This window comes from Staurois parvus, unplaced genomic scaffold, assembly GCF_062004578.1.
Source record: "Staurois parvus isolate SC_StPar_1 unplaced genomic scaffold, SC_StPar_1.0 ptg001675l, whole genome shotgun sequence".
NCBI classification, from domain to species: Eukaryota; Metazoa; Chordata; class Amphibia; order Anura; family Ranidae; genus Staurois; species Staurois parvus.
In genome coordinates this window covers 265,211-281,197 of record NW_028319471.1, presented here as the reverse complement: position 1 = coordinate 281,197, position 15,987 = coordinate 265,211, and the positions used below count along the sequence as shown (strand labels likewise).

Below are 15,987 nucleotides of genomic sequence, written 5' to 3'. Positions count from 1 at the left end.
AGCATAATGGATCGGAGTCAGATCTATTATCCTCCCCAATCCGCAGATCCGATCCATCCTGCGGGGATCATCAGCTTGCAACCTATACGGGGTTAACTGATGGATCGGATCTGCGGATTGAGCATAACGGATCGGAGTCCGATCCATTATCCTCCCCAATCCGCAGATCCGATCCATCCTGCGGGGATCGTCGGCTTTAAAACTTACCTTTTCGTGGAGCTATCAGTTAACCCCGTATAGGTTGCAAGCCGATGATCCCCGCAGGATGGATCGGATCTGCGGATTGGGGAGGATAATGGATCGGACTCTGATCCTTTATGCTCAATCCGCAGATCCGATCCATCAGTTAACCCCGTATAGGTTGCAAGCCGACGATCCCCGCAGGATGGATCGGATCTGCGGATTGGGGAGGATAATGGATCGGACTCCGATCCGTGATGCTCAATCCGCAGTTCCGATCCATTAGTTAACCCCGTATAGGTTGCAAGCCGATGATCCCCGCAGGATGGATCGGATCTGTGGATTGGGGAAGAAAATGGATCGGACTCCGATCTATTATGCTCAATCCGCAGATCCGATCCATCCTGCGGGGATCGTCGGAGGGGGTGTCACCATGTGTTACCGCACCGGGTGACACCAACCCTAGGGACGCCCCTGGGGGTGGACATTCCTCTTGGGCTGAGCAGCGGTGCTCAATTTAGGCCGGCCATACATGGATCGAAAACCAACCAGTTCAGCATGGACCAAATTTCGATCTGCGTATAGGCACTTTGGTTGTACAAAAGTTAATCTATTGATCAGGGGTTAACTGACAACTCATGGGGCCCCCGGGCAATAGGGGATCATGGGGCCCCTGTGTCCTTGCCCAAACTCAAAAAAGCCTATGAAAAAGGTACCAGGGGCATCTCATGGGGCTCCCTACTGACCCCGGGCCCTCGGGCAGTGCCCGAGTTCCCAAATGGTCAGTTTGCCCCTGCTACTGATCATCTTCTGTACAACCACCCTGTCGGTTTTTCCCTGCTCAATCTGCATCGCCAGCTATAGCCAACCGTGCTGATCAGTGTATTCTGACTGCCGGAAAGTCTCTCTACCAGGGGCGGACTGACCATTTGGAAACTCGGGCACTGCCCGAGGGCCCGGGGTCAGTAGGGGGCCCCATGAGATTCCCCTGGTACCTTTTTCATAGGCTTTTTTGAGTTTGGGCAAGGACACAGGGGCCCCATGATCCCCTATTGCCCGGTGGCCCCATGAGTTGTCAGTCGGCCCCTGCTCCCTACTGTCAGAATAAAAGGCTTACTGGCAGGACCACCAGGTGGCAATAAAGGAAAGAGAGCCTAAAAATAAAAAACGAATGCGGCCGTCACATCTAAGAATTGGTAAGCTGCAATATAATACAATTTTAGTTTTTTGGTTTTAACGACGTGTGAGTCTTGAAGTACTGTAAAGCCAGCCTGCGTGATGGGGCGCCCCCTAGGGGTGGTGTAAATGAAAGGCTGGGCTCACAGGAAGTGGGCAGAATACGACTGTTGTTCTGTCCAGGGAGGAATGCTGACTCTGGACCGAGGAGGGAGCCAGGGGCAGCACTGGAGTGTAGGCAAGATAATTAGAACTTTTTTTGTTTGTTTTTTTACTCCTGGGGGGTGCTACTTAAAAAAAACAAAAATCTGAAGTTTGTCTTAAATGCATATTTGTATAATTTTTAAATTGATGTGTTTTTTTTATTGCTGCTCAGTCCCCCCCCCCCCCTCCTTACAATGTATAGGCGCTCCGCACAGATGGCTGACTGCAGGCTGACCTACATTTCCCTCATTAATTCCCCCTTCTCTGCTTCCTCCAAGAGTCCGTGGTTCCGAGCAGTGGTACGTTTCACGTCAAGCTGCCGAAGAAGAGAGGAGTGGAGCTGGGCATCACAATCAGCTGTGAGTAACGGTTCAGTGGGTTTAAAGCGGAACTCCAGGCGAAGCGGCTAAACATACACTTGCAGTCCATTCATAATCTGTCTATCCTACCAAAAGATTCCTAACTCTGTCTGGCCAGTCTTTTAATTCAAACGGTCCTGACAGAAAAAAATGACACTAATGAGAGATCCAGACCAGTCATGTGACAGTCCAAAATCTTTTCATATTCGTATTCCATATAAAAGTTCGGCATAGAACATTCAATGCGTTTCGGGGGTTTGAACACTTTCCCTTCATCAGGGCTTGTAAAGGTGAGCTGATAATTCTGCCAATACTGCTAAGGGCATGTCTGAACCCTCAAAACGCATTCAGGTGTGCTGTAGACGTGTCCAAACCAGCCACTGCTATGAAGACAGCTTTGCATTCAGATCGCTTTTCAGAGGTGATTGAGAGGCGATGAGGAGGCGATGGGACAGCGTTTGCCTGTTTCAGTGGTCTTCAAACTGTGGCCCTTTGCTTGCCTCTATCCGGACCACAGAGTACTGATCCTCCCACTGACACAAACAAGGAGGCACCATTTCTTCCACTGATATAAACCATTGGGTACTATTCCTCCAACTAATACCAATGATGGGGCACTATTCCTCCCACTGATACCAATGATGAGGCACTATTCCTCCCACTGACACCAATGATGGGGCACTATTCCTCCCACTGATACCAATGATGGGGCACTATTCCTCCCACTGACACCAATGATGGGGCACTATTCCTCCCACTGACACCAATGATGAGGCACTATTCCTCCCACTGATACCAATGATGGGGCACTATTCCTCCCACTGATACCAATGATGGGGCACTATTCCTCCCACTGACACCAATGATGGGGCACTATTCCTCCCACTGATACCAATGATGGGGCACTATTCCTCCCACTGACACCAATGATGAGGCACTATTCCTCCCACTGACACCAATGATGAGGCACTATTCCTCCCACTGATACCAATGATAGGGCACTATTCCTCCCACTGATACCAATGATGGGGCACTATTCCTCCCACTGATACCAATGATGGGGCACTATTCCTCCCACTGATACCAATGATGGGGCACTATTCCTCCCACTGACACCAATGATGGGGCACTATTCCACTGACACCAATGATGGGACACTATTCCTCCCACTGATACCAATGATGGAGCACTATTCCTCCCACTGACACCAATGATGGGGCACTATTCCTCCCACTGATACCAATGATGGGGCACTATTCCTCCCACTGATACCAATGATGGGGTACTATTCCTCCCACTGATACCAATGATGGGGCACTATTCCTCCCACTGACACCAATGATGGGGCACTATTCCCCCCACTGACACCAATGATGGGGCACTATTCCTTCCACTGACACCAATGATGGAGCACTACTCCTCCCACTGACACCAATGATGGGGCACTATTCCTCCCACTGATACCAATGATGGGGCACTATTCCTCCCACTGATACCAATGATGGGGCACTATTCCTCCCACTGATACCAATGATAGGACGCTATTCCTCCCACTGACACCATTGATGGAGCACTATTCCTCCCACTGACACCAATGATGGGGCACTATTCCTCCCACTGATACCAATGATGGGGCACTATTCCTCCCACTGACACCAATGATGGGGCACTATTCCTCCCACTGACACCAATGATGGGGCACTATTCCCCCCACTGACACCAATGATGGGGCACTATTCCTTCCACTGACACCAATGATGGAGCACTACTCCTCCCACTGACACCAATGATGGGGCACTATTCCTCCCACTGATACCAATGATGGGGCACTATTCCTCCCACTGATACCAATGATGGGGTCCTATTCCCCCCACTGATACCAATGATGGGCCCTATTCCTCCCACTGATACCAATGACGGGACACTATTCCTCCCACTGATACCAATGATGGGGCACTATTCTTCCCACTGACACCAATGATGGGGCACTATTCTTCCCACTGACACCAATGATGGGGCACTATTCTTCCCACTGACACCAATGATGGGGCACTATTCCTCCCACTGATACCAATGATGGGGCACTATTCTTCCCACTGACACCAATGATGGGGCACTATTCCTCCCACTGATACCAATGATGGGGCACTATTCTTCCCACTGACACCAATGATGGGGCACTATTCTTCCCACTGACACCAATGATGGGGCACTATTCCTCCCACTGATACCAATGATGGGGCACTATTCCTCCCACTGATACCAATGATGGGGCACTATTCCTCCCACTGACACCAATGATGGGGCACTATTCCTCTCACTGATACCAATGATGGGGCACTATTCCTCCCACTGACACCAATGATGGGGCACTATTCCTCCCACTGATACCAATGATGGGGCACTATTCCTCCCACTGACACCAATGATGGGACACTATTCCTCCCACTGATACCAATGATGGGACACTATTCCTCCCACTGACACCAATGATGGGGCACTATTCCTCCCACTGACACCAATGATGGGACACTATTCCTCCCACTGACACCAATGATGGGACACTATTCCTCCCACTGACACCAATGATGGGGCACTATTCCTCTCACTGATACCAATGATGGGGCACTATTCCTCCCTCTGATACCAATGATGGTCCCTATTCCTCCCACTGACACCAATGATGGGGCACTATTCCTCCCACTGATACCAATGATGGGACACTATTCCTCCCACTGACACCAATGATGGGGCACTATTCCTCCCACTGACACCAATGATGGGGCACTATTCCTCCCACTGACACCAATGATGGGGCACTATTCCTCTCACTGATACCAATGATGGGACACTATTCCTCCCACTGATACCAATGATGGGACACTATTCCTCCCACTGACACCAATGATGGGGCACTATTCCTCCCACTGACACCAATGATGGGGCACTATTCCTCTCACTGATACCAATGATGGGACACTATTCCTCCCACTGATACCAATGATGAGGCACTATTCCTCCCACTGACACCAATGATGGGGCACTATTCCTCCCACTGACACCAATGATGGGGCACTATTCCTCCCACTGACACCAATGATGGGGCACTATTCCTCTTTCCACTGACTACAAGCGCTGTCTTTTTTTTTTATTACTCCTACTGAATCTGGCGCATTTTCTACTCCCACTGGGCCCTCCGCCCTCCTAAAGTTTGAAGCAAACCGGCCCTTTGTTTAGAAAGTTTGGAGACCCCTGACCTATTTGATTGAATGGGTCCCGTTCGGCGGAATTGCTGTATACCAATTGTGATATGTTAGAAAGTTTTTTCCACAAGCATGAACCATGGCATATAAATCCCCCCGACCCCCCCCCCCCCCATCTGCTGCCATTGCAGGGGGTGGCTGGGGGAGGGACTGAAAACACGTCTCAACCACGCAGTTTTAACACCCCCACCCACCCACACATCTAAACTTAGCCTTACTTTTTTATGTAACACTAATATTAAAAGATTTTGGACTCTCAATAGACATTTTTCCCCTAGAAATAGACAGTTGGGTCCCCTAGAAAAGGGGGCCCTGGTCTTGTTAAGCGTGACCTCACTGGAGCTTCTGTACTCGATATGAACTAGATTGGCTTTCTTAACCGTTTCAATACCGGGCAATTTTACCCCTTCATGCCCAGGCCATTTTTCAGGTTTCAGCGCTCTCACACTTTGAATGACAATTGCGCGGTCATACAACATTGTACCCAAACTAAAATTTGATCATTTTCTTCACACAACTAGAGCTTTCTTTTGGTGGTATTTAATCACCGCTGGGGTTTTTATTTTTTGCTAAATTAACAAAAAAAGACTAAAAATTTTGAAAAAAACCCACATTTTTCTTTGTTTCTGTTATAAAAGTTTACAAATAAATAATTGTTCTTCATAAATTTAGGCCGAGATGTATTCTGCTACATGTCTTTGGTGAAAATAACCCAAATTAGGATGTATTTTTTAGTTTGTAGGAAAGTTATAGAGTTCACAAACTATGGGATAGATCTGAATATTGATCAATCCTGAAGTACTGACAGCCAATCTAATTTCTTGAGGTCCAAGAATGTCAGGACAGTACAGATATCCCCCAAATGTCAGGACAGTACAGATATCCCCCCAAATGTCAGGACAGTACAGATATCCCCCAAATGTCAGGACAGTACAGATATCCCCCAAATGTCAGGACAGTACAGATATCCCCCAAATGTCAGGACAGTACAGATATCCCCAAATGACCCCTTTTTGCAGAGTAGACAGTCCGACGTACTTCATAAGAGGCATGGTGAGTTTTTTGAAGTTGTATTTTTATGTCATTATTTTTCGGAAAATGAAAAAATTAAAAAAATTATTTTCATTATTTTTTTTTTTTACATACTGTCACCAGTGCAGTACAGCGTCATCATATAACTGGCATGGCGGTTAACAGGGACACTGACTGGTGACCGTATGAAAAAAAAAAAATATATATATTTTTTTAATTTTTTTTTATTTTTTTATTATATTTAATTTTTTATTACATTTTTTTTTTTTTTTTTAAGATTTCTTTTCATATTTTACTATGACGAAAGTAGTACAATGTTACCATAGTAACATTGTACTACTTTGGGGAAGTGATCAGTATTTTTTTTTTTTTTTACACAATTTGCTTATAGCAAAGAATTACTTTGCTATAAGCAAGCATTTACCTGAATGAAATTGATTCATTCAGCTTTTTTTTTTTTTTTTTTTTTTGTGCTTAGCTGTGATTTGGTCACAGCTAATCACATGACATGTGCATGTGATTAGCTGTGACCATTCACAGCTAGGCACTAGTATACAATGGATGGCATCATGAATGAAGCCATCCATTGTATACAACTGTCATGTGACCTGCTGTGATTGGTCACAGCAGGTCACATGGTACCAGCAACGGGAGTCGGTACTCGGATCTGTCATCGGCCGTGTCCGAGGTGCACGGCCGGTGACAGATCGCACTGCTGCGCCGCTCTGCATTACCGCAAACGGCGCATGTGCGGGAGCACGGAATGAAGAGGCACATCTGAAGCCGCCAAACGGCCATTGGCCGGGCGGCTAATGGTTAAAGCAGAACTTCACTCTGTCAGTCAACATGAAATATTTTTACTCCTTATGCTGTTAGTATTAGTAAAGAGATAGGAAAGTGTATCATATTTACTTGTTTATAACTGTTTTCTTTTTTTACATTTCTTTCTTGTTCAAAAGTTTTATTAGGAATCGAAAAACTTTCAATTAACAAAATGGCATTATGAACATAGATAGGTACAGGGGCGGACTGACAACTCATGGGGCCCCCGGGCAATAGGGGATCATGGGGCCCCTGTGTCCTTGCCCAAACTCAAAAAAGCCAATGAAAAAGGTACCAGGGGCATCTCATGGGGCCCCCTACTGACCCCGGTCCCTCAGGCAGTGCCCGAGTTTCCAAATGGTCAGTCCGCCCCTGGATAGGTACAATGAGTATAAAGTAATGATGATAACAGGCAAGACGTTTATAAAACAGGTAGAGAAAAGTTTGCCGAAAGTGGTACTATGTCAAGCATTGGAGTTACAACAAGGTTCGAAGAGGAAGATGAGTAAGTGATTTTTTTTTTTTTTAGATTTCTGTAGTTACTTCCTGGTTTCCATGCCTAGGCTAATGATGTCATACATCCCAGGAGTCTTCAGGAGGGGAGGAGGGGTTTTCTTAGCTAAGCACACCCTCCTGCGTGCCTAAGCTAAGGGCAGATGGATTCCCAGAAGTAAATGCTACATGAATCATATGCCCTTACTCAAGATGGCCATGGCCAGAAATGCTAGGGGGGAGGGGTGTTTTTCTAAAGTAATTTCTCAGCCAAACAAAACCTGGAGACATGGATGGATGGAGCAGTTTGCTTTGAATATTAGAAATGAATGACAAAGTGCTTTTGGTTTGTGTTGCTCAGATACAGTGTAGTTCCGCTTTAAACCATGAACTACTATTAGGTCTAACCTTCCATGATAAATATGTAACACATCTTTGACCTCTAAAGCAACTAAGAGTTCCATGTACATGAGGAAAACTCTTCTGAATGATGGAAACTGCTGGAAAACGTAGGTTAAAAAAATGTTAGTTTAGCCGCGTTTGCATACCGCGTTTATGTGCGTGTTTTGTGCGTCTGTGTTTAGATATAATATAATGAATGTGGGGTCCGGGGAGAGCGGATATAGTGAATGCGGGGTCCGGGGAGAGCGGATATAGTGAATGCGGGGTCCGGGGAGAGCGGATATAGTGAATGCGGGGTCCGGGGAGAGCGGATATAGTGAATGCGGGGTCCGGGGAGACCGGATATAGTGAATGCAAGGTCCGGGGAGAGCGGATATAGTGAATGCAAGGTCCGGGGAGAGCGGCTTTACTGAATGTAGGGTTCGGGGAGAGCAAATATAGTGAATTCAGGGTCCGGGGAGAGCAAATATAGTGAATGCGGGGTCCGGGGAGAGCGGATATAGTGAATGCGGGGTCCGGGGAGAGCGGATATAGTGAATGCGGGGTCCGGGGAGCGTGGATATAGTGAATGCGGGGTCCGGGGAGAGCAAATATAGTGAATTCAGGGTCCGGGGAGAGCAAATATAGTGAATGCGGGGTCCGGGGAGAGCGGATATAGTGAATGCGGGGTCCGGGGAGCGTGGATATAGTGAATGCGGGGTCCGGGGAGAGCGGATATAGTGAATGCAGGGTCCAGGGAGACTGGATATAGTGAATGCGGGGTTCGGGAAGAGCGGATATAGTGAATGTGGGGTTCGGGGAGAGCGGATATAGTGAACGCGGGGTCCGGGAGACCAGATATAGTGAATGCAGGGTCCAGGGAGACCGGATATAGTGAATGCAGGGTCCTGGGAGAGCGGATATAGTGAATGCGGGGTCTGGGGAGAGCGGATATAGTGAATGCGGGGTCTGGGAAGAGCGGTTATAGTGAATGCGGGATCCGGGAGACCAGATATAGTGAATGCAGGGTCCAGGGAGACTGGAATTATAGTGAATGCGGGGTCCGGGGAGACCAGATATAGTGAATGCGGGGTCCGGGGAGACCAGATATAGTGAATGCTGGGTCCCGGGGGGAGCGGATATAGTGAATGCGGGGTCCGGGGAGAGCGGATATAGTGAATGCAGGGTCCGGTGAGAGCGGATATAGTGAATGCAGGGTCCGGGGAGAGCGGATATAGTGAATGCAGAGTCCGGGGAGAGCGGATATAGTGAATGCAGGGTCCAGGGAGAGCGGATATAGTGAATGCAGGGTCCGGGGAGAGCGGATATAGTGAATGCGGGGTCCGGGGAGAGCGGATATAGTGAATGCGGGGTCCGGGGAGACTGGATATAGTGAATGCGGGGTCCGGGGAGAGACGATATACTGAATGCGGGGTCCGGGGAGAGACGATATACTGAATGCGGGGTCCGGGGAGAGCGGATATAGTGAATGCGGGGTCCGGGGAGAGACGTTATACTGAATGCGGGGTCCAGGGAGACTGGATATACTGAATGCGGGGTCCAGGGAGACTGGATATACTGAATGCGGGGTCCAGGGAGACTGGATATACTGAATGCGGGGTCCAGGGAGACTGGATATACTGAATGCGGGGTCCGGGGAGAGACGATATACTGAATGCAGGGTCCGGGGAGAGACGATATACTGAATGTGGGGTCCAGGGAGACTGGATATACTGAATGCGGGGTCCAGGGAGACTGGATATACTGAATGCGGGGTCCAGGGAGACTGGATATACTGAATGCGGGGTCCAGGGAGACTGGATATACTGAATGCAGGGTCCGGGGAGAGACGATATACTGAATGCGGGGTTCGGGCTTTAGTAACACTTTAAGCTAAAAGTTAATTTGGACTTTAATACTGTCTATTCTTTCATCTTCTTGTGTACGCTCACATATACCGTTCACATTTTTCTCCACACGCCTTTACTGTAATTCCCTGTCTTTATTATCCGCCATATAAACATCCGGGACGACTCAGTTTCTCATGATTAATGGACTCTGAAGATGTTTGTAGTTAAACGAATGCACAGATAAAGAACCATAACTACTCTGTAATGCTCTGCAGTTCAGTAGATGAGTGCACTTCTCCCAGTCAGCAGGGATTACTCTCTGCGGGCTGCGTTGATGCGTTGATGCGTTGATGCGTTGGTGCGTTGGTGCGTTGATGCGTTGGTGCGTTGGTGCGTTGATGCGTTGGTGCGTTGATGCGTTGGTGCGGTGATGCGTTGATGCGGTGATGCCTTGGTGCGTTGATGCGTTGATCCGATGATGTTTAGTAATTAGCTGTTTTGTGAAATGCCTCTTTAATCAGTTTTATTAAACTTATCGTATGGAAACTTTAATACCAGATTGAATGTCTATGAAGTCTTTTTGGCTTGTCTAACGGGCAGCACAAAGAAACCCCAAAATAACCCATAAAGATCACACTTCTATATTTTATCTCAATTACAGAGCTCTGACACATTGCTGTAGAGAATGTTGAGACCTATCTATCGGTCTGTATCCCAGAGGAGCTAACACTCTAATGTTTGCAGTCATACTGGTAAATAGGGCCCGTTCACGCCATGGCGCGTCCCCAGGATTTGATGTGCACTACTGCTATAGAAAAGCACCTCAGTGCACAGATATGGTACAAAAACAGAAACTTGCCGTAAAGCACACCACAATGCACACGTCTGAGTGCTCTATAGGAGTGTTTCTCAACCTTTTTTCAGTCAAGGCACCCTCTACAATTACGGACAGTTCCAAGGCACCCTCTACAATAATGGACAGTCCCGAGGCACCCTCTACAATTATGGACAGTTCCAAGGCACCCTCTACAATTACGGACAGTCCCGAGGCACCCTCTACAATTATGGACAGTCCCGAGGCACCCTCTACAATTATGGACAGTCCCGAGGCACCCTCTACAATTATGGACAGTCCCGAGGCGCCCTCTACAAATATGGACAGTCCCGAGGCGCCCCCTACAATTATGGACAATCCTGAGGCACCCTCTACAATTACGGACAGTTCCGAGGCATCCTCTACAATTATGGTCAGTCCCGAGGCACCCTCTACAATTACGGACAGTTCCGAGGCACCCTCTACAATTACGGACAGTTCCGAGGCACCCTCTACAATTACGGTCAGTCCCGAGGCACCCTCTACAATTACGGACAGTTCCGAGGCACCCTCTACAATTATGGTCAGTCCCGAGGCACCCTCTACAATTACGGACAGTTCCGAGGCACCCTCTACAATTACGGACAGTCCTAAGGCACCCTCTACAATTACGGACAGTTCCAAGGCACCCTCTACAATTATGGACAGTTCCAAGGCACCCTCTACAATTACGGACAGTTCCAAGGCACTCTCTACAATTATGGACAGTTGCGAGGCACCCTCTACATTTATGGACAGTTCCGAGGCACCCTCTACATTTATGGACAGTTCCGAGGCACCCTCTACAATTATGGACAGTTCCAAGGCAACCTATACAATTATGGACAGTCCCGAGGCGCCCTCTACAATTATGGACAATCCTGAGGCACCCTCTACAATTACGGACAGTTCCAAGGCACCCTCTACAATTACGGACAGTTCCGAGGCACCCTCTACAATTACGGACAGTTCCGAGGCACCCTCTACAATTACGGACAGTTCCGAGGCACCCTCTACAATTACGGACAGTTCCGAGGCACCCTCTACAATTACGGACAGTTCCGAGGCACCCTCTACAATTATGGACAGTTCCGAGGCACCCTCTACAATTACGGACAGTTCCGAGGCACCCTCTACAATTATGGACAGTTCCGAGGCACCCTCTACAATTATGGACAGTTCCGAGGCACCATCTATAATTATGGATAGTTCCGAGGCGCCCTCTACAATTATGGACAGTTCCGAGGCGCCCTCTACAATTATGGACAGTTCCGAGGCGCCCTCTACAATTACGGACAGTTCCGAGGCACCCTCTACAATTACGGACAGTCCCGAGGCGCCCTCTACAATTATGGATAGTTCCGAGGCACCCTCTACAATTATGGACAGTCCCGAGGCGCCCACTACAATTATGGATAGTTCCGAGGCACCCTCTACAATTACGGACAGTCCCGAGGCACCCTCTACAATTATGGACAGTTGCGAGGCACCCTCTACAATTATGGACAGTTGCGAGGCACCCTCTACAATTTTGGTCAGTCACGAAGGCACCCTCTACAATTACGGACAGTTCCGAGGCACCCTCTACAATTACGGACAGTTCCGAGGCACCCTCTACAATTACGGACAGTCCCGAGGCACCCTCTACAATTATGGACAGTTCCGAGGCACCCTCTACAATTATGGTCAGTCCCGAGGCACCCTCTACAATTACGGACAGTTCCGAGGCACCCTCTACAATTAAGGTCAGTCCCGAGGCACCCTCTACAATTACGGACAGTTCCGAGGCACCCTCTACAATTACGGACAGTCCTGAGGCACCCTCTACAATTATGGACAGTCCCGAGGCACCCTCTACAATTACGGACAGTTCCAAGGCACCCTCTACAATTATGGACAGTTCCAAGGCACCCTCTACAATTATGGACAGTTCCGAGGCACCCTCTACAATTATGGACAGTTCCGAGGCACCCTCTACAATTATGGACAGTTGCGAGGCACCCTCTACATTTATGGACAGTTCCGAGGCACCCTCTACATTTATGGACAGTTCCGAGGCACCCTCTACAATTATGGACAGTTCCGAGGCAACCTATACAATTATGGACAGTCCCGAGGCGCCCTCTACAATTATGGACAATCCTGAGGCACCCTCTACAATTATGGATAGTTCCGAGGCACCCTCTACAATTACGGACAGTCCCGAGGCACCCTCTACAATTATGGACAGTTGCGAGGCACCCTCTACAATTATGGACAGTTGCGAGGCACCGTCTACAATAATGGACAGTCCCGAGGCACCCTCTACAATTACGGACAGTTCCAAGGCACCCTCTACAATTACGGACAGTCCCGAGGCACCCTCTACAATTATGGACAGTCCCGAGGCGCCCTCTACAATTATGGACAGTCCTAAGGCACCCTCTACAATTACGGACAGTCCCGAAGCACCCTTTACAATTATGGACAGTCCCGAGGCACCCTCTACAATAAAGGACAGTTGTGAGGCACCCTCTACAATTACGGACAGTCCCGAGGCACCCTCTACAATTACGGACAGTCCCGAAGCACCCTTTACAATTATGGACAGTCCCGAGGCACCCTCTACAATAAAGGACAGTTGTGAGGCACCGTCTACAATTACAGACAGTCCCGAGGCATCCTCTACAATAAAGGACAGTTGTGAGGCACCCTCTACAATTACGGACAGTCCCGAGGCACCCTCTACAATTACGGACAGTCCCGAAGCACCCTTTACAATTATGGACAGTCCCGAGGCGCCCTCTACAATTATGGACAGTCCCGAGGCACCCTCTACAATTATGGACAGTCCCGAGGCACCCTCTACAATTATGGACAGTCCCGAGGCACCCTCTACAATAAAGGACAGTTGTGAGGCACCCTCTACAATTACGGACAGTCCAGAGGCATCCTCTACAATAAAGGACAGTTGTGAGGCACCCTCTACAATTACGGACAGTCCCGAGGCACCCTCTACAATTACGGACAGTCCCGAAGCACCCTTTACAATTATGGACAGTCCCGAGGCGCCCTCTACAATTATGGACAGTCGCGAGGCGCCCTCTACAATTACGGACAGTCCCGAGGCACTGCATTCTAAAATGTAAAAAACTATTCCAGAAAAAACTGTTTCAGAAGCCAGGAGGCGGGGTGGGGTTTTAGGGTCATGTGACCGCCGTGATTCGCTGTCACGGCGCCCACATGATCGGAAAAGGTCCCGATCGCAAGGGGATATCGGGATCTTTCCTTGAGTCACGGACATATGCGCTGGGAGCACGCAGGGCGCGCGCTCTCAGCACATATGTATTTTCAGATGGTACGCAAATATGTGGCCGCTCGGCATCAAGGCCCAGACGCCGAGAGGCTGCATATTTGCGTGTGCGCTCGGTGTCTAGGGGTTAATTATGGTGAAATGCGTTGGAATTTTTTTTTTTTTTTTTTGGATTTTATGCATTATTCCTTAGAAATAAATATGATTTGTTTTGGGCTATTACAGAAGTTCCGGCTTTTCATCTCATACAGCCTTGCTGGAGCCGCTGTCAGTGAGATGAATGGTGTTTCTCATCAAGTGGACTGGTAAAGTGGAAGTTGTAGCGCTGTATATTTGTTCTTCTCTATGCAATGCAGGCAGACCATGGCTAGTGGGAGGGGCCGGAAGGGTGCTATACATAGCTTCCTGAAAACCTCAGTACTCCTCTCAAGAACCTTTAGTCCTGATGAAAGCAGTGGGAGGAGTTATGCAAATATCAGAATGCCTTGATGGGCAGATGTCATTCTGGGGGAGTGGGCGTTCCTAGGCAGGGTGCCTTTGCATGCAGACCGCCCTAGGTGACACCCACACGTGATCCTGAGCGCCATGATTGAAATCATTAAAATAAATGAGTGGGGCGGGCCTGGGACAGTCGGGCCGGGGAGGAAAGGGCTAAAAGATGCTGCCATGCTTCCAGCCAGGACATGAGGCGGAGCTCTATCCGGCATGCTGCGGTTTTTATTGCACATTATGAGAAGCTCGCAGTGTGCGGTGAAATCAGAGTAAACCATTTTAGTCCGGGAGAGGAGCTGCTACAACTGTGCAAGACTGAACGGAAGGCCGGAGGTCAGATTTAAGGAACTAAAAGTCCCGATAGCTGCTTGACCGCGTGCTGCGCATTTCATTTCTTTGGCTAGTTGCGCAGATTACGACGTATCTGTCTGGGATGTAAGGAATGACCGCATTTATATGCAAACTCACAGCGTTCTCAATGATCCCGTATAGGAAAGATTAATAAGCCCCCGGTGCCGACGAGTATTGGAAATCGTTATCTATCATCGGAGTAGCTTTTTGTTGGATGAAAAAAGTACAGTCACGTCCCTTTGTATTTCGGGACGGGCGGCGCGCTGTGAATTATGATGCGTTTAGTGGTTTCCTCTGAGAGCCCAGAGCCCGGGGGCTTGTTTCCCCAAACTGGCCATCGTATGCGGGAATCCACCACCCTCCCTCCGCACGTCCCTTCCCCTCGTTTATCATCCTTCCCTGCAGAGGAGATGTTGAATTAATTAGACATCTATTATCAGCGCGGCATCAATCTCCCCGTCCATTCTTCCTGCATTCTCTTCCAGTCCCTGCGGAGGGATAAGTTCTGTTTTTTCAGTGATTTATTGTCTCTGCTTCCCGTGACTTCGGCCCAGGGGCATTATGGGACACTGTCTGACATATGCAAACCTGCTATCCTGTACCCAAATATTAACCAGCATCAATAGAAACCTGACATGGGGAAACATTGTTCTCTTTTCTTGCTTAAAGTGTAACTAAACCCCCAACAGTACAATCAGTCTGTAGATGCAGTAAAGCATGCTTGTTATACTCACTGTGGAACCTAAGGGGTTCATCCTCTGCATTGTGTAAAAAGGCTGTTTGATCCTGTCTTCTCTGATCCTCCCCTTCTTCTACTGTCCACAATCCATCTGCTGATAGAACAGAGCCTTGGGGGGCAAGCTGCACATGCTCAGTTTAGTGTGTATTGCTAGAGTTTTTTTTTTTCTTGGGAGAGTGCATGTGGTCAGCACAGAGCTAATCAGCGCTGTCAAGACAGAGGGTCAGGGGTCCTGCATCCTCCTAGAGCAAAATTAAAACTCCTCCTTCAAGCTTTAACCAGTGCTTTGCTGGGCACTGATAGAAGTCAAAAGACTGCTATATACTGCTGATGAGAAAAGGTATTTAGCAGTTTATATTTACAAAACAATTGCGTTTCTAAGTTCTGTGTACTGTGGGAGACCAAATATAGTGATTGCAGGGTCCGGGGAGACCAGATATAGTGAATGCGGGGTCTGGGGAGACCGGATATAGTGAATGCGGGGTCCGGGGAGACCAGATA

At 48.5% G+C, this 15,987-nt stretch overlaps 1 protein-coding gene across 1 annotated transcript in view; it reads left to right on the top strand.

Moving 5' to 3' along the window:
* Window positions 1-15,987, top strand: part of LOC149434784 (glutamate receptor-interacting protein 2-like) — a 102,264-nt gene that overhangs the window by 43,435 nt on the left and 42,842 nt on the right. Inside the window, exon 5 of the mRNA XM_089663382.1 lies at window positions 1,839-1,919. Coding sequence (XP_089519508.1) covers window positions 1,839-1,919 — 81 coding nt within the window. The remainder of the gene's footprint in view (window positions 1-1,838; window positions 1,920-15,987) is intronic.